Source organism: Melospiza melodia, chromosome 3 (genome assembly GCF_035770615.1).
Source record: "Melospiza melodia melodia isolate bMelMel2 chromosome 3, bMelMel2.pri, whole genome shotgun sequence".
NCBI classification, from domain to species: Eukaryota; Metazoa; Chordata; class Aves; order Passeriformes; family Passerellidae; genus Melospiza; species Melospiza melodia.
Window position 1 is genome coordinate 131,114,506 of NC_086196.1, and position 18,855 is coordinate 131,133,360.

The 18,855-nt window shown below is 32.8% G+C and overlaps 1 protein-coding gene across 3 annotated transcripts in view; it reads left to right on the top strand.

Annotated features, from left to right (window-relative positions):
* GRIK2 (glutamate ionotropic receptor kainate type subunit 2) overlaps positions 1-18,855 on the top strand; it is a 359,554-nt gene that overhangs the window by 134,777 nt on the left and 205,922 nt on the right. For all 3 annotated transcript variants that reach the window (XM_063153074.1, XM_063153075.1, XM_063153076.1), the window contains 3 exons: positions 4,715-4,896; positions 8,293-8,346; positions 11,319-11,492. In XM_063153074.1, the coding sequence (XP_063009144.1) occupies positions 4,715-4,896; positions 8,293-8,346; positions 11,319-11,492 (410 nt within the window). The remainder of the gene's footprint in view (positions 1-4,714; positions 4,897-8,292; positions 8,347-11,318; positions 11,493-18,855) is intronic.

Genomic DNA, 18,855 nt, shown 5'->3' on the forward strand with positions numbered 1-18,855 from the left:
TCTATCAATGCTAACAAACCAGCATTCTCCTCCCTTCTACCCATACCCTTTTCAAAGCCCAGTACACAATGAGATTTTTCTGAGACATAACCAAAATAACTGGGCAGGGGCTGTCAGGGAAGGAAAAGAGTACAGAGAGGTGTGAGAAGAAACAACTTGCTAAAAATAGAAAGACTGCTTTCTGGCGGTTCTGCAAAGCAGTATATTATTAGTTTTGAAATTTTTGACATGGTTAAGATAAAGAGTAGCCTTTAAAAGAGCATTAGTGTTTTCTTACAGAAAAAGGTTGATGTGTTCAGCCTTTTGCAAAGTGCATTTGCTTGCATTCTTCCTGTGCAGCACAAAGGCAGCATTAATGGAAATGATGAATAGTTTGATGAGCAGGCCAGGTGGCGCAGCAATGGCCTGCAAGACTGCTGAGCTGGAGACAGGTTTTAAAACAAACTTGGGGTTCTTGCTTCCTGGACTGGTTGAAGTTGAACATGTCGAGGAGGTAATGTGATTGATCTCTTTGGAGGAAGATGCCAGCTGGAGAGCTCACAAGCTGCTCCTTCAGGATTCTCCTTAACGATGAATTGATGGCAGCTTCTGAAAGGAGTTACTCACACCGCCCTCTTCCCAGCCATTCAGAGGTAGGGCTCTATCACAGTGGCTGCTAAAAGAAGGAATTGAGAGTTTGAAGGGACAGGAAAAAGGTGTCCATGGTGAAAGAAAATGCAGGAAGTACATTCCCAAAATGCAGCTATTATTTCTATACTGTTGTAAAATAGATTTTTTTTTTAAGGGCTTATACACACAAATGGTTGTACTCTGTTTGCTTTGGGGTTTTTTATTTGGTTTTGTTTTGTTTTCCTTGTGGGTTTTTTGTTTCTTTGTTTGCATTTTTTGGGTTTCTTTTGGTTTTTTTTCATGACATATGGATCTTGTAAATCCTAGTAAAATAAGAGGAGACCTTTTCATCTGAGGACTGCAATTCATATTATATTTTAAATCAATTATTTTAAAATTGTTCTACACAAGTGTTCAATTAAAAATATTCTAGATATCCTCAAAATCATGGCGAAGAAAAGACTTGTTTTGTTTTTAGCTTCATAGTCCTTGTAGATCTTGAATTATATTCCTCTCTACATTCCTCCCTTCTTCCTCTGATAAGCTACATATGTGTCCTTTTGAAACTGTCCCTTACTGATTCAGAAACTTTTATTTTTCTGTATACATGACAGCTTGTTACTTTTATCCTGCATAACCAGCTTGATATGACATTTCCTTTGATGTCAGACAACAGCAATGAGACTTTGTTACTATCAGTAGCTCAAGAATTTTGGTCAATGTGTAAATACGTTTGTTTGACTTGAAATGAACAATATGCACAAAGGATAGAAGGGTAGAAATTGAGTCCCACAGACAAACTGCACACAGTAGGAACAAGCAATCTTTGAGTCTTAGGAATCTCAATCATCCAGATGGAGAAAGTGAAAAGAATAGAAGAAATTTTGGTAACATCTAAAAATGATAGCAAACAATATTTTTTCTGATTACACCTGATGTATTCAGGACTAAATGTTGAAGAGACTAAATAAGGTAGAGCTCATTTTTTGTTACTCTAAGGCATTAGTTTTACTGTTAAAAGCCTTTAAAATTTGATATCTGATAGCCGCAAAAAACTGAACTCCAAACAGTTTGTTGCCATAAAGACAGGGGCACAATTTGTTTATATCCTACATGTATTGCCTGGTTAGTCCTCAACTGTTTAATGTTCTGATCCCCTGGAACTTTTATGGCCATTGCTACTGTAGAAACTATTCTAGCAGAAGCCAGGATGTTAAAGTGTTCAGGAGAAGAGAAGATCAGTGGCAGCCAGGAGTTGGGAAGCTGCCCTTCTATGGTTCATTCCATAGATGAACCCAAGGGCTGCAATTTTCATGCAGGACCTTGTTCTTTTGGTTTATATCTTTCCAGTGCTTAATTTGTAATTTCATTACAAATAATGACCCACTGTTCAATATTTAATCTAGAAAAGATTTTTTTTTGCGTATGGTGGTGTTTTTGTTTGTTTGTTTATTTTTAGATAAATTATTCTGTTCTTCTTCAGGAAATTATTTTGGTGGGTTTTACTTTTCAGTAAAACTAATTCATTCTTTGCACACTTTTAAAAACACAAATGCTATATCCCAAATAGTAGGTACAGTGTAGAAGGAAACCTCTAGCCTTTAATTAGTATTTGAAAGAGCCAGCTTTTGAAGTGTGGTCCAGAACTGGAATCAGTTCCCACTGATCTCAGTTCTCACTAATGCCTGAATGGGAAAATCCCACTTCTCGACATTTTACCAGAGAAATAAAAAGTACCAGAGTACGGTATGCTCAGCACTGTCTGATATTTTTGTTCTGAGAGGTGTTTCTCTGCAGCAGGGAGCTGTAGGGTAACTGTGGCAGTGGTACTCGCTGCCTGTGACACACCTTCACAGCAGCTCCCCACACCGTGCGCGCTCCACAGTCGCATCTCCTCACTCCCTTGCAAGTGAGGGGGTTTTGTTTTCCAAAATCATCCTGTTGAGAGCCCAGCAAGCTGGAAACTGTTGAACATATGCCGGTAAAGAATTGATTCCTACTAGTGGGTGGCCAAGTGGACCGCTGAAGTGAGTCATTTAGTAGAGTGGAACATGTTTTGTTCCCTGCCATAATCCATCTCAACTTTACAACTTTACTGGTGGCTGGAAACATGATGACATATATATGTTAAAATCTTAAAAATGGATGTACTCTCTCTAACTATTACTAAAATTAAATATTCTGCTACATGTAGAAGCTATGAAAAATACTACACATTAAAAGTTTAAGGTTTATTTTTATTTCACATTGATGAGGACAGGAGAAAAACATATCTTTGGAAACCCTGGAATTTGCTTGTGTCTCAGATTTAATTTATCTTAAAATATATTTTGAGAAATCTCACTGGGTACTATTTGTAATTGACAGTTATTGAGATCATAAATACTTCTTCCTGTGCTTGCCTGCACATCTGTACTGTCCCAGCACTGAGGTCCAGTCAGTGCATTGAAGGAATGTACACTTGCAGATTTTCTTCCCCACATTGTCACACTCAGGTTTCTTTGGTAGTTTTCTACCTTTTGTACTGCCTTCCAATGTGGTACTTTGTTTATTCCTCATCACTTCTTATTACTTCTCTATCAGATACATAGGTAACACAGAAGGCAGACACTATCATAGCATTCTCCTTGTCAACTTTAATTACTCTAGTTCCTGCATCTGTAAATCTCCTATTTCAAATTTTGGTGTGATCTTTTCTTTCTCTGAGGTAGTCCAATAACGATAAGATTTATGAAGATTACAATTTTTTTTTTTTTTTTAATTCTTGTACAGCCCAATTAGGACCTTTAAGGACTTATATTCTTGGGTAATTCTCTGGAACAGAACAAAGTTTCAAAGTTTTGAAATCCTTGGGTTTCACTCACTGCCATTTCCTGAGGTTATCGTGGTTGGAGGATAGAGCTAATAGCACCAAGGTTGTGGGTTCAACTCCTGTGTGGGCCATTCAGTTAAGAGCTGCAATTGATGGTCCTTGTGGGTTCCTTACAACTCAGAATATTCTGTGGTTCTCAGACTGATTAAACTATATGCTTAATTCATTAGGGTATTGGAAAACATTTACTTCAAAAATTCCTGTAGGCAAGAAAACACTTCTTGCTATTCTGTAACCAATCTTGGATCTACAGTAAAAGACCAAAACTGTATTGTATTGGTGCAAACAATGTGGATAGATAAAGGGACCTGTCAATTTGTATTTTCTTACATTTGTTTACCAAAATTTTGTAATCTAAACTTGCTGCAGAAAAAAACAACATCTCTTTTCCTTTTCTTTTCAAATTTTCTTGGCAGCTTTACTATCCATCCCATCTCCAAAGGTGTAACAAAGGTGATTGGTGTAACACCTGAAAATATGCTTAGAACACACACATTAGGGACTCTGCTGTTTTGAGTAAAGAATGCTTTGAAAGAGCAGTTTACAGTCAAGAAAGAACAGTTAGTCTTCCCTTTAACATTTGGTATATTAAAAATATTCAGTACTTGTACAGAAAACTTGAACATCATGAATCACTATAATGTTTCATACAATCAAATTAATTTCAAAGCACATCCAAAAACATAGTAAGTTTTGTTTTGGAGTGGTTTTAATTCCAAAACTGGCAGAGTAGTGTAAAGCTACTTCTGTTTCTTGCTGTTCTTGAAAAGTGATTCAGTATAGAAATATGAGAACATATTCATGTGAGAGTATTATACAGTGCTGAAATGATTCACAGCTTTGTATGTAAACTTGATTTATTATTTGGGAGACTGTCTAGTCTGATTAAAAACTATTAGTCTGGGATATGGCATTAATTGAATTAGAGTAATATGTTCTTCGAAGAGGAAAGTCACAGTTGTACAATAAGGCTAGAGGAAGATTTGTCTGTCTGAAGGTAATCCTAAATGAGTCTCCTTACTCTCCATTAATATCAAGGGAAAAGAGACTTGTACTAAAGTGTTGGGAGTACAGATACTTCTTAATTTTTCTTTTTAACAACATTTTTGTGTATCAGTTCTAACCAAATGAGAAAGGGAAAAAAATCTGGAAACTGAATGCTTATAGTATATTCTCCTGCTAGTAGTTCAGGTTCTTGTTTTGATAATTTTCCTGACTCCTGTTTTCTTTAAGGTCTCATTCGATTACAAGAGCTCATCAAGGCTCCATCACGATATAACCTAAGACTAAAAATCCGTCAGTTACCGGCTGACACAAAAGATGCAAAGCCATTGCTAAAGGAGATGAAAAGAGGCAAAGAATTCCACGTAATCTTTGACTGCAGCCATGAAATGGCAGCAGGCATCTTGAAACAGGTAATCCTCATTCTGCTTTAGATGTCTTAATCTTTTTCATCCCTAATAAATAAAAGTATTATCCAGACCTAATGGTATTTAACAAGCAGGGAAATTGTGTGTCAGTTTTACTCAGGCCTTACTGAAAACCAGCCAAGGATTTCAGAGACAATTTTATTGGTGACACAAAAGATAGGTGCTTTAATTATGCTTTTATAATGAAAGAGTTTAAATAATTTATGTTCAAGAGGAACATGAAGACATATTAATCTTTCAACTATGAAGAACTGGTACTTTGGAGAATTGATGCTTAACACATGGTTATAAATTCTTGGTTAACATTATTTTATACATCAAATCTTCATGTGTATAGGTATGTATGTATTTATATGTTTGTTTTTATTTGAGGCCTCTAGGATGTGTATTCCTAATCAGAGACTGATATCTGAACAGTATGTAACCAAAAGACCACTTTAATGTCTTCCATTGAGAGGACAGAATTGATATTTTATATCCATATTCTCTTTCACTAATAATGGAACTGCAAAACACCCAAGTACATTTGGGTTGATGCTTTGAAAATAATGTGTACAGATGAAATAAGTGCAATACAGCAAAATTCCAAATATTTAACTGGCTCAGAGACAATCTTCCCCATAATTTTTTAGTTAAGCTATGACTTCCAATAAAGAGGATAGGAGGATTACCTAAACTGAAACACTATTCTACACTCCTAATGCATAGCTTTTATTGACTTTAATTGAAGTTTATTCTATGTTTGCTGGAAAACTGTAGGGTCTAAATTGAAAACAAAAGGTATTTAAGAGTTGGAAATATGTGTCTCATTAGAGATACTTACAGGTATTATTGTGAGTATAATTAAAATTGCTAGTAAGTCTACATATATAATATAATTTCTTTTCTTTATTGTTCATTGATTGAAAAACTTTTATTAGCTCCTAGTAATTTTAAACCTCTGCTAGAGTTTTTTTCTAAACATAAGCCAGCCTAGTTATTCTAGCTGTTTAGACCAAATCATTGACTGTACATTTAATTATTCTAAATATTTAAAATCTAAGCAATGCAAAAGGGAAATGCGTTGATGACAATATTAAGCTGCAATACTAACAATAACTCCATTGAGATACATTAGTTATACACTACCTAGAAATTTTTAGGTGAAAAATCTCTTTTATTTCACAGTATACAGCATTGTGAAAAATGGATGACTAGAGGGAAATGGGAACAAAATTAAAACTATTGTGTCTTTAATCATGTCCCAGGACCCAAGAGTGAGCATTAAGCCTCTTTAAATCAAATAGTGAACTGTTTCATCAAAGCACACTGGTTATCCTACAGATTACAGAGGGAAGGTTCAGAAAAAAAGTCTTTCAGAAATGTTAAGATCGTTATACAGATTCTGTAGATTTTTACTTTTCCATTCGGGTCCTATACTGCAATGCTCTAAATATGCCCAAAATTTGTAATTTTGAAGCTGAATGTGAGCACTTGCCATTGAAATTGACTCAAGGGGTGTTGAGAATATTATTTAATGTTAATATTCCAAATATAGTGTTTATAGGTGATTATTGAAAAATATTTATATATCCATTTCTGAATTATTGACTGATCAGATTTTTTCCCTGTTAATGGAGGGATGAGTCTTGGGACACGTGACAAGGAGTTTCAGTTTGAGAGGATAATTGGAAAGATTAACAGTGGAGCTGGTGGAAGACAACACAAGTTGAAAATAAAGAAAGCAAAGAGAGAGAACCTGGTTAAACTGCAACTACAATTTGCTGGCCAAAAATATGTAATGAAAAGTAAAACAAAAAAACCCATCAATCAGACAAACATACTTAAATTGAGGCAAATCTCATTGTTATCTACATCACCAGGCAACCAGGGAAACCATACATAATTTAAAAGGTTAGGAAAGCACTGTAATAATGAGTACTGAGAAATTAGAATGTTTGAAGAGGAAAAAGAAGTGAGATCTTTAGAGAAGTGAGAAGGTGAAAGCGGGAAGCCCTGGAAAAGAGACAGCATCATTGCACAGCAGCATAAGGAACATGTGTAGGATGTTGTGTAGGGATCCTTTGGAGCATGAAAAACTTGATTAGAAGCAGTTTTGATATAGGTGACTGCAAATGTGATACACATATAGAGGAAGACAGTTTGGTTTTGTGAAAAACAAGTTCTTATAAAAGCTAAGAATGTTTTTAGATTAGAGTTCCCAATGAAGTTGTAATATTTCTTATGGGAATGTGGTTTTCCTGTGTTTGAGAATTTAATTTCTACTGGAACACTATACTCTAGTTCTAAGTACTGTTGTGGAGTTGTAAATACATTAGTATAGGCATTCTTTGGAAAAGTGGTGTTTTTTCAAAATCTTGTTTAAAATATTATAAAATCTGATTTAAAACTGATGTTTGCATTAGTTTTCAAATTTTTTTTAAAGATCATATAGACTATTAATTTCATAAGTTTTTCAGACAATGTTATAAATAAAAGGCTCCCACAATCTTCAGAATGCTGACAATTCTTTTTAATACAAATTCTGGCATTGTCACAGTAGTATAATTGTGGCCTTCAGTGTCTTTAAGAAGTCCATCTGGTAGCAACTTGACAAAGAATTATTTTGATAGTTCCTGGGCAGGAAGAAAATACTAAGACAACTTTTGTGAAGAACATGAAGAGAAATGCTTTTCTGGGGAAAATGCCCTTAGTGAATAAACATCATGAAACATAGTTTTTAATCTACAAATATTTTTTATGCAGTTGAAAGGAAAGCATGAACTCTTAAAATGCACAATTTATCAAAAACTACTTTGTATTACATAGACGGAAAGAGTGATGAAGGTACTTGAGAGATACCTGAATTTATAAATGATTCTATGAATATTTGTTAATTTTTATTTAAGTAATATCTCTCTTGCTGTTCAGAATTAGACTTGAGAGAATTTTCTTCCATGGTTGGAAAAATGTTCACATGTATAATATAAGCTTGCATCCTTCTTCTAAATGCATTCATCAAAATAGAAAAAAATTTCTATTAGATGATTCATTTTAAAGAAAAGGTTCAATAATGAATGAAAATATTGTCGACTCAAATTATGTGTTGTAACTTAATGTATCCATTAGTATGTAAAAATACAAGCCTCTTTCACATTTACTGCACTAAACAGTCTAATAATATTCTTTCTATCAGAAGATCTGGTTCATAAATTCCTTTAATAGTCAGTAATCTTCTCTAACTGCTAAGAAATGACTTGCTTGACCTAATTTTAGCATAATTCCAACCCAATAGTCTCATCTTAGTAGTGTTCTTTTGCAGTGTTTCATTTGCCATGTGAGTGTGATAAAAATGTATTATATGGCGTCAGAAACATTAACCTTTTGTTTATTTTTTTCAAGGCTTTAGCTATGGGGATGATGACAGAATACTATCACTATATCTTTACCACACTGGTAAGTGGCTTGTGAAAACATAGTGATGACATCCAACAAAGACATTACTTTCCTAATTATATTGCTTAACAAAGTGGATAAGGTCTCTCTGGAATGGGGTGTGAGTGCAAGATGTTTTCTTTGCTGAGTTTTCCTACTTTCAGTGAAAAGTCATCAGGACGATTTAATTATTGTTCAACAGTGTGCCCTGAAAACTGATAGACCTGAAAAAAGCATCTGGCTGTGGCACTTTTAACTATCAAGGAGGGTTAAATGTATAATTCATAATTCTTTGTTTTATGCATTTTGTCCTTTCTGTCTTTTAGCTGTTTCTATGTGAAGATTAAGACATTTTAAAATTTACTCATATATTCCATATTTTTGATTCAACATTTTACAAGGTAGTTCTCTGTCATATGATTCATGAATAATTTGGTGTGAATCTGTGCAGCATTTTATTTAACAATTCATATGAGCTTTTTAGGCACATGAATTATGCAATATTCTTTGGTGTCCACTGTAAATGTAACTTAGAAGGGATTTTATCATTCTTGGATCTATCTCTTGAAATAAATGAGCATTTAAAATGTAATGCCCTTACAAAACAAACATGTAGAAGACCTTTTTCCTGCTCATCACAGCTTAACTAAGAAAAAGTTTAAACCTTGGTAAAATATTATTCTAGAGACTGCAGTCTCCAGATTTGTGCACATTTGTCTGTCTTAAATTTGTGTTCAATTTTATCTAATTAGATTACAGTTCATGATGTTTTTTAAAAGGAAAGCATGAGACAAATGTGAGACAAATATGCCTTGGAAAAACCATGCTTGAACTGACCCATGTTTAAAATCACATACATGTTTAAGCTCTTATGAAAATGAATCCTTTGTGATAGGGTAAGAGTCCATCTCAGAATCACAGAACAGAAGTTCATGTATAGTGTTAACATGAAATAGCTAGTTGGATAGAAAGCAAAATAACTTGTGAATTTGAAAGGCATACCCTGAACAAATATCTATCTTATTTTAGAAGGGTAAATTGTTCTGTCACTTATAGATTTAGGATTTCATGCAAGAGAATTTCCCTCACTAAATAGATTTCCTGCCATAAAAATGGATTATAGATGTTTTGAAGGTTTTTTTTTCTTATTTTTAAAAATTTTTGCTGTAGATGAGAATTGTTTCTTTGAGTATTATGCTGTCCTTTGGCATTGAATTCTCACTCTTAAAGCTCTGTTTAAAAATCAGAATTTTATGTTGTTCTTATTTACTTATTAAAACATTACATTTTCAGTGGAGACAAGAGTATTATATTGACTTGGAATTATCAAGAGATAATTTACTGTGCACAAACATATCAGAGATTTTGATTTTGCAATGTAGCTCTGGAACAGCATCAGAATTTAGTTGTTTTTATATATTAATTGCTTCTTACCTGACATGGTGAAAGTCCTGTCAAATAAATTTTCCAGTCACAGTGTTTACAACAGTCTTCTGTGTAATCTCCTCTTGATTGATTCAGGATGTAATGCACTGGCTCATTAATACACTGACCTGTGTGCATTTGTAGTAAATGCATAATATTGTGTATATTTATTACGTTCCAGTATAAACATAAATGTGTTTGGATTAAAAATTTACATTCAAGGTTCTCACTTCTTGTACAATAAAAAGTGAGATAATTTTTTAAAGAGAAACATGTAGTGTAGTTCTTGTTATGTCAAACATTTCCTTTGCAATAAAATGTTTTATTTCTTTGAAAAGAGGATGTGAAGTTATTTTAAATGAATTTTGAAACTTGCACATCTTAGATATTGTGAATGGGAAAGTAAATCATATTACTAGCTAGGGAATTAAAAACGGGTTGTGATTGATAACTGGTTGATATTTTTATGGGCTTTGTGATGTTAGCAATGGATATTTGGATTTTCTGTAGTACAATATTTGATCTTCTTCAGCTCTAGCCAGTAAACAAAATGGATTCAGGCAAGTGTTACACCTAAAGCCAACTGACAGCAAAAATTAAATTAAAAATTAGATTAATGAATACCTATAAATTACAGGGAAAATTTCTATTGTCAATAAATCAAAATTACATTATAGGGAAAGAATAGATTATGTATAACCTTGATTACAGCTTTTTTTGCCCCCTGGTCAAAACTTGATCTTAGACCTGATTTTCCTGAAGTCTAGTATTGTTTCTACATTGCTTCTTAGGATTTGATCAAAGCACTAGGATAACCTTGAATTTACTTTCTTGAGCTAAAATTTGAATTGTTTTACTTTTTATAGATTATATTTCCCTCTGTGTACATTTGAGGGCTAACTGTGCACACACACATACACAGATATACTGAAAACATATAAATTGGCAAAAGTTATTCTTGCAAAGATGAATTCCCAACCAAAGAAATGTCCATATTTGGAAGTATGTTGATGACAGTGAAAAAATGGTTTTGATTAAATTTAAAGCCATGTACATTTCTGCTTTTCCCTGCTCACCACCACCCCCACTCCCTGCCTACTCTCCTCCACCAGTTTATCCTCCTAAGATTAACATGTTTAAGTTTCACTGAGAGTGAAAGCTCAAGGAAACTCTTGTCCAGTTTATTTCATTATTTCATGTTTGTTTAATTTCTGGTAAGTTCAAGAACTTACCAGAAATATTAATATTATTAATATTAATATATAGAAATTGAAAATTTCTAGATATTAATTAGTATAGTATTTTAGCCTACCCCATAGTAGATACAGTTCTGCAGCTGGACTAACATTTCCTGAAAGTCTGGTCTCCTTCCTCTGAGAACAGATTACTCCCACCATAAGGGCAGCCACGCTGCCTGCTCACAGACACAGGCCCCCAGAGAGGCAGAACACGTTTCCTGACATAAAGAGCACTGAAAAATTACCATGCTCTCATCTGGGGAGATGGTCCAACAATCGAAATAAAAATTGCAGTGTATTACAGAATTTATACCATGGTGACTTTTCCAGGACCTGTTTGCCCTGGATGTGGAGCCCTATCGGTACAGTGGTGTTAACATGACTGGATTCAGAATTCTAAACACAGAGAACACCCAGGTGTCATCTATCATTGAGAAGTGGTCTATGGAGCGCTTGCAAGCACCACCGAAGCCTGACTCAGGTTTGCTGGACGGATTTATGACGGTATGAATGCCTTTTTTAAAATATTTGTGAAGCTAAAAAAAATACACCTTTTTGTTGTTAAAAATGTTTAGAGGTATGTAACCAAATATTATTGTAAACATGAGTCAGTGAGTAACTGTGATGTTTCTATTAATATTTTGCAGATTGAATACATTATCATATTAACTTCATTTTTCAAAATTACATGTACAGTATTTTTTTTTCAAATTATACTGCCATATTCTAAATATCAAATTCACCCAATTTCACTAATTTGTGAAAATTTTTTATGGGACAAAAATGAAGCTAATGAAAATTGTCTCTTTCTCTACATTTTGTGTCTTTTTCATTTAAGATTCATACATTAATAATGTGTACTTTCTAATATTTACATGAATCCGGTTTTAAAATATTTTATTAGTATTACGAACAGGACCACATTACTATCTTTTGTACTTTCTGTTCTTTCAGATTCATTGGATAATTAATCTGGTTTTTTGTTTTCATTTTTTTCCTTCCATTTTGCCACTGGTCTTTGGCCTCCCTTCAGTTAATAAAAAATCTCAACTACATTCCTACAAACAAATTTTCATTGCTAGGTTTTGGTGATTTTCTGCTCATTAGTTGGAATCCAATCTGGTATTATAATGTCAGGAATGAAATTATTTTAAAAGATATTCTACATTAGGTCAGCTTAGTCTTCAAATTTGTAGAAAGATTTTCCACTTTGGCCCCTTAGCAATTTAGGTAGTTGGGTTTTGTTTGACTTTGTTTTTTATTTTTTGGTAATTTTTTTTGTTGTTGTTAGGTGGATTTTTGTTTTTTTTTTTTTTTTTTTTTTTTAAGCTTTTCAATTTGAAAAATAGAAAATTCTATTTCTTGAAGACAGATATCTTAGTAATAATAACATATCAGATGCCTAGATTGTGTTAATTATTCCACATAAGATATCTAATCAACATTTTTTTTTCTACTGATAAGATTTCATGATCTTATAGACATTATGTACTAAATTGCAATCAATATTTTAATAAGTTAGTTTAACTTTTTTCTAGAAAATCACCCTTTTTAGGGAAAAATACTTTTTTAAAGTACTTACTGTATACAATGTTTTGAACATGATAATTTGAAACATTTTAAATTTAATTTGTTTACTAATTTCCTTGTACTGCACTTTAGAGATTGCATCACAGGGTAGTTTAAAATGATTTTGTTCATTTCTCTAAATAATTTCAAAAAAGCAAATTAATCCCCAAAATCTGAAAATTGTGTGAAGCCCACATCTGGTTTATATATAGCTGCTACTTATTACTCTAAGGCATTCTTTCATGCTTTCTTGTTTGCATTAATATGCTCAATTGTTTTTTTTAACCTTTTTGAATTTAAAATTTGCATCATTTCTTCTCATTCATTGTAGTTGTATATTTTATATACTTATCAAAGATGTAACTGATCTCAGACCTTTGTATATTTACCAAGATCAGTAGTGATAGTTATTTTATGAGAACATAGGGCCATGGTGAAAAATAATGGAATAATAAATGTTGGAATAGAGTTCTGTGCGCCAGTTGAATGTTTTTCATCTCCTGTGGTGCTGTAAAGAAGGTGCTTTTCTCAGAAAACCTTCTGATGTGCAGCAGAACCCTATAATTGCTATTATAGGACTCTGTGAGAATAATATTTTACATCATTAATTTGCCTCAGGATAGAAGAGTATAAAAAAGTGCATGAAAAGCACAATGGCTTCTCTTCTGGACCTGTACGAGCCCTCTATGCTCCAAGTGGAACCAAGTGTTGATACAGACTGTGATGAATATTTTATGGTCATTCTCTTTGTTGATTAAGCATTTAAATGTGCTTTGATTACCTGAGTTTTAAACCTGAGAGATGCAGATAGTATTTAAATTTTATTTAAAGGTCTAATAATCTTGGCAAACTTTATGAGTTTACAGAGTTTTTTTGATCTGGTCCTTAGATACAAAAAATCAACCACAGCATGTCCATTTGGACAGTGTGAAGGAAAGTCAAATCATGATGTCATTGCACAATGTTCTTTCTGTGCCCAGAATAATACATTTTATCGACTTATTATCGGGGAAGTTGTAAAATCATTTGAGTGTATAAAATTTGACTTTCGTGTCACTGTTGTTGTGTATTTAAAGTCAAAAATGGACTTGGAAATGAAAGATTCTTCACAGATACTGGTGCTATGGAGTACTCTAACTGATCTGGGCTGGACTGGACTGGAAATGTTTTATTTTCACTGGTTGATAATGGCTACAGCTTAATCAGAAAAAATTAGCAAGAAGACTGCTTAATGAGAACACATTCAGCTTGAACCACACAGCTAATTACCATTTAATCAGGTTTAAAACACCTAAACTTGTTCCAAATAAAAATCTTAAGTTTGTATAAAGCATTTAGAGGCTTCAGTGAAGACTAGCTCTCTTCTATAAAAGCAGTTAGTTATGAATTGCAAAGTTTTTAAGCTCCATTGGTGTTTCTGTAAGGTACTTCTACCCCAGATTTTTTCAACATGTTGAATTTGCCCTTATGACAGTTAGAACTATCAAAGTAATTCTGACATTGCTTTTTCTTATTTATGATTAATTGAGTTCCCAGAATTAATTGTTGTTTCAAAGTCTTTTCTCTAGGCTTGTATAATTGTCTAACTAGTATATAATTTTCCTCCTAATTATTTTACCTTTTAGCATCCTAATGGAACAAAAATTGGTATAAAAATTCCTGAATCCTATTGAGTTCAATTATGATAGTTTTTCCTTTGTTTCTAAGCTGTTCTTCAGCATAGCTCTGAAAAAGGTGATGGTTTAGCACACCTGAGGGGAAAAGTGATCAAAATCAAATTTTCAGTCACATTTCACTCTCAGGATTTCTTAAGAATTTCTTTGCATTGACTTTGAAAAACTAAAATTAAACTATTCAATCAATGCCACCATATTGAAAAATTCTAGTAATAAATGTTTACTTATTGGTACATCAAAGAAAATAAATGCATCCTATGATTTAGGAGAGTAGCTACAGTACAATTGGCTTTGTTTTTCCATGGCTCCACAAAATCTGTAGAAATGTTGAAAATTGCTTGCCATATTGTTTCAGACTATTCACACTTTGCATAGTCTTCTTGACATAAAAGTGCTTGTGTAAATGTTTATAAAAATTATTTCTTTTAAGGGCTAAACTAATTTATATTAAAGAAAAATGTGAATGTACTTTTAATATGACATATAGAAGTCCTGTGGAAGACTCACAGGTCTTCTCTGATTAAAGACATTTTTCTATCATCATTCACATACTTATAGACCTAATTTGTGCATTTGATGGCTCTTCCATATTTCTTAATGTCTGAGGATAATCAAAATTATACTTGTCCTCATAATGTAGAAATAATAATCAAAATGTGTTGCTATTCAAGTGTATTTATATCTTCTTATCTGTCTCACACTTGTGCACGTATGCATGTGCACACGTGTTATAGCTTATTAAGCTACTTAAATAGTTGTATTTATTTCTTAAATTTGTATTCTCCTTTTTATTTTAAGTATTCTCAGCAGTCTTGTATTTACTTTGACCATGTTTTTTGTATCATCATACTCTTACTAACCAGGAATAAAGAAAATATTGTGCCCATAAAAGTAAACATCAAATGAAACTGGTACATGCCATGGCTGTTATTTCTTATAATAAAATTACAGGAATTTATACAGTAACAATTTTGCCAGAGGTAATAAACCATACCTTTAGAAAATTGCAGAAGAAATGAAGAGTCAAAGGTCAAACTGCAATATCTTATCTTTCTTTCTAGTGGAATTAACTGTATCTAACATTTCAGTATCTATTTATCATTGTCTTCTTGTTTCTTCTTGTTACTTGAGTGGAAAAAGCCAAAGGATACAAAAAATACATTTTTGTCCATTTTTAATCCAAATATGGGGTTTTTTTTCAGACTAGGAAAACTTTTAAATTAGTTCTCACTTGATCTTGCACTTCCTGGCTTGGTTCAGCAATGCATGTAAGCCAGTTTTTTAAAAATTTGACTTATTTCCAAGTAAAATCCAGAATGCCTACTCTGCAAATTTGAAATGGGCAGACACCAATTCATTCTCTCATTTCCCTGTTTCTCACCACCTATTCTTTCTTGTTAGCAGTTCAAAAAGCACTTTTAGAAAGTTAGACTCTGGACAGGGTGGGTTGTTAGCATTTGAACTTTGTGTTATCCCAGTGTTAAGCAACTTCTAACTAGATTGAAGCTGTTTAAACAATTCTCTGCTCTATTATATACTCATTACTGTTATTTTCCCCCAACTTTATACTGAATTCTGAAATTTGAAAGTGATTGGTACTTAGCAACCACTTAAACGGAATGACTTGGCATTAATAAAACCAGATTATTTTTCAACCAGATTATGATTTCTTCTAGAAAAATGAATTTATAAATTAATAAAATCCCCAAATATACCATAATGAAATAAAAATATTTAATTAGTGTTACTTCAGCTGTTTTTTTTCCTTAAAAAGTTTAGATTTGCAGGGGTTCATCCTTATTTAAGCCTGGAGTAAAAAATCAATTTTGAACTTTCCTGCAGAATGGAAAATGATAGTTAATTATTATGACAATATTTTTATTAAGTTCTAACAGTATGGGCATCTGTACTGTATAAGTAGAAAAATATTCTGGAAAACAGATGGGCAACATAATATTTTAAAGAAACTTTGGTATACTTCACTTACTGAGTCTATACAAGAATTACACAGAAAGAAGAAAAAACCCACAAAACCCTGGGCATAAATACACTTCCACATTTATATATGACAACCACGATTCACGCCAAGCAAAACAGAGCATAAATAAAGTGTTATGAGTTCAGAATTCTTTTACTCCTCAACTATTAATCTTCATAGTTCTCTGTGCCTCAAGTCAGAATTTAGCACGCATAATTAAGATGACCTAACAAGCCCTGCTGCCTAATTAACATAAAGTTTTCCTTACTAATTGCTTTTGCCTATCATCCAATTCAGCTCTCAGCTTTCTTCTTATATAGAAAAGATTGTTCTTTTTTTTCTATTCTTTAAAGTTCACTTTAGTAGTCATATAGGGAGGTGCAGAGAAGCACTGTGGTACTTCTTGAATGCAAGAGCCAAAGTCAATATTTAAGTGTTTACCCCAGAAAAATCACAGTTTGCAGCTGATGCATTTTGTGTACTGCCTGGTGGAATGGAGCATTATTTAGTTGAGGATTTTCTCTTTTCACTCCTAATTATTTTTGCCTTTTTTTGTTTTTGGTTATCTTTTCAGTAAATGAAAATTATTGTTGAAAAAACCCCTGAAATTTAGAATGATATTAAATACTGTTGGCAAAATGCTACAGATTTTTTGCATATGGAGAACGAATTTATGGTTCATTTCTGTGTATAGAATTTTCATTTGCTTCAAAAAAGGGAGATGAAGTTTTATTCGTAAAGTTTTGAAATTTTTAAAGCTGGTGTATAGACTTCCTCAGAAAAGGAAAATAGGTTCGGTGTTGTTTTCTTTAAGTATGTAACTGCAAAGAAAATGAAAAGATAATGAGGAGAGATTCTAATACCTCCATAAATTGTCCTTAATTAAAGGAATGTACAAATGCATTTACTCACAGAGCTGCCTAGGAAATTAATTTTGAAACTAGCCATTTTAAGGGATACAGTAAAAATCCTCAAGTTACAATTCCTTTGGTATTTGAGAATGGAAATGAAAGAGAGAATAATGTTGGCTTTGTAAATGTGTAGATATTTTTCCCTAATTAGCTCTCCATATTTGCACACCTTAAGACTTAGGGGATGCATTTATACAATATATTCTTTATTTTTCTCTTTTTCCCCTGATTGCAAGAAAGATTCCAGTAAGCAACCTCTCTATGTCTAAACCTTATCAGTGTTTTGTAAAATCTAATTTATCTGAATGTTCTCTTCCTTAGCTTTGTAGTATGTTAGTTTAATATTCTCAGAAATTTTGTTGAATCCAAGGTCAAGCCAAATTGCTAAAAAAACTGGTCAAACAGTGAGTATAGATGGACAATAATGATTTTCAGTTGCCATAAATCAATATGTTCAAAAACCCTAAAACCTTGTGAGGAATTGGACCAATGCACGAAGACCATGCTAAATGGCCATCTGGAATCAGGTGAAAGAGCACATTAATCAACATATTTCTCTGGCTTATTTTTAGTTAAACTAGCTTGGTTAAACTACTAATGTTGGAAAGGGTACTATTTTTGCATTACAATGTTTGGAAGGATTAAGAGAGTAATGGCACTGAAACCAGGACACCTGAAGTTGAAAGAATTGTCTGTAACGTAAACATCCGAAATTTACAAAAAGGGATTCAGTTCTTCTATCATGATATAACCAAGGCTTAATGATGTTTTTCATAAATGAAATAAATAACTCCTATGTCAGGTAATTGGACTTAAATGATACTGAGGGCACTGTTATACTGCACTGAAAACTAAGTGTAAATTTCCCAGATTCTTTGCTCTACTTAAAAACAAGCAAGCAACAACAAAAAAACCCAAGCAAAAACCCAATCCAGCCATACAAAGAAAAATTAATCCCACCCACTCACATCACAGTAATTTTAATCTAGCTGCTGCTAATCCATTTTAATCAAGATTTGAGGAAACAGCATGAGCCAAGGAAAGGCATTAATTTTAAAATAGTGAAGATGTGATAAGTGTACGTATTAGAATTTAACCAAAATAGAGTTAAAATAATGCTCTTAATTACTGACTCAAGAAATCAGGGAGAGGCAAAACTGGAAATATACTCCATTAGCATTATTGTTATTTTTTATATTTAGTTCAATATAATTTTAAACCTAATATTTTTCTACATTAATTTCATAGTTTCTGATCTGTGGTCTCCAAAATCCATTTTTTTTGCATGCATCATAGAGGAAGAAAAAAAAATTATGGTGTAGTTCAGGGTTTTCTCTCTGGAGCTTGTGTGACTTCATTTATCCTTGATGTCAGTATTTTCAGTGACAGTACAAACTGTCGAATATCTTGATACAAATTAGTAATTTAGTTTTCCTAATGATAAAAGGATGTTTGTGAAACTTCAGTCTCTTCTCTGCACACAACAATATGGAAATAACAGTTGTATTTGGAATCACTATTAAATAATAATTTAGTAACTGCTATCAGGCCCTGTGACTGGACAGGAGAATTTGATGAGTAGAAGATGCTGTTAAGGCTCCTGAGGGTGAAAAGATCAATAAAAATAAGAATAAATACTTGTTACAGAAATACAGTCTTGGATTCAGATTTAGAGCTTCAAAGAGGATATCTTCTTATGTAGACATCTTTATAATTATCCCTTTAGCTAAAAG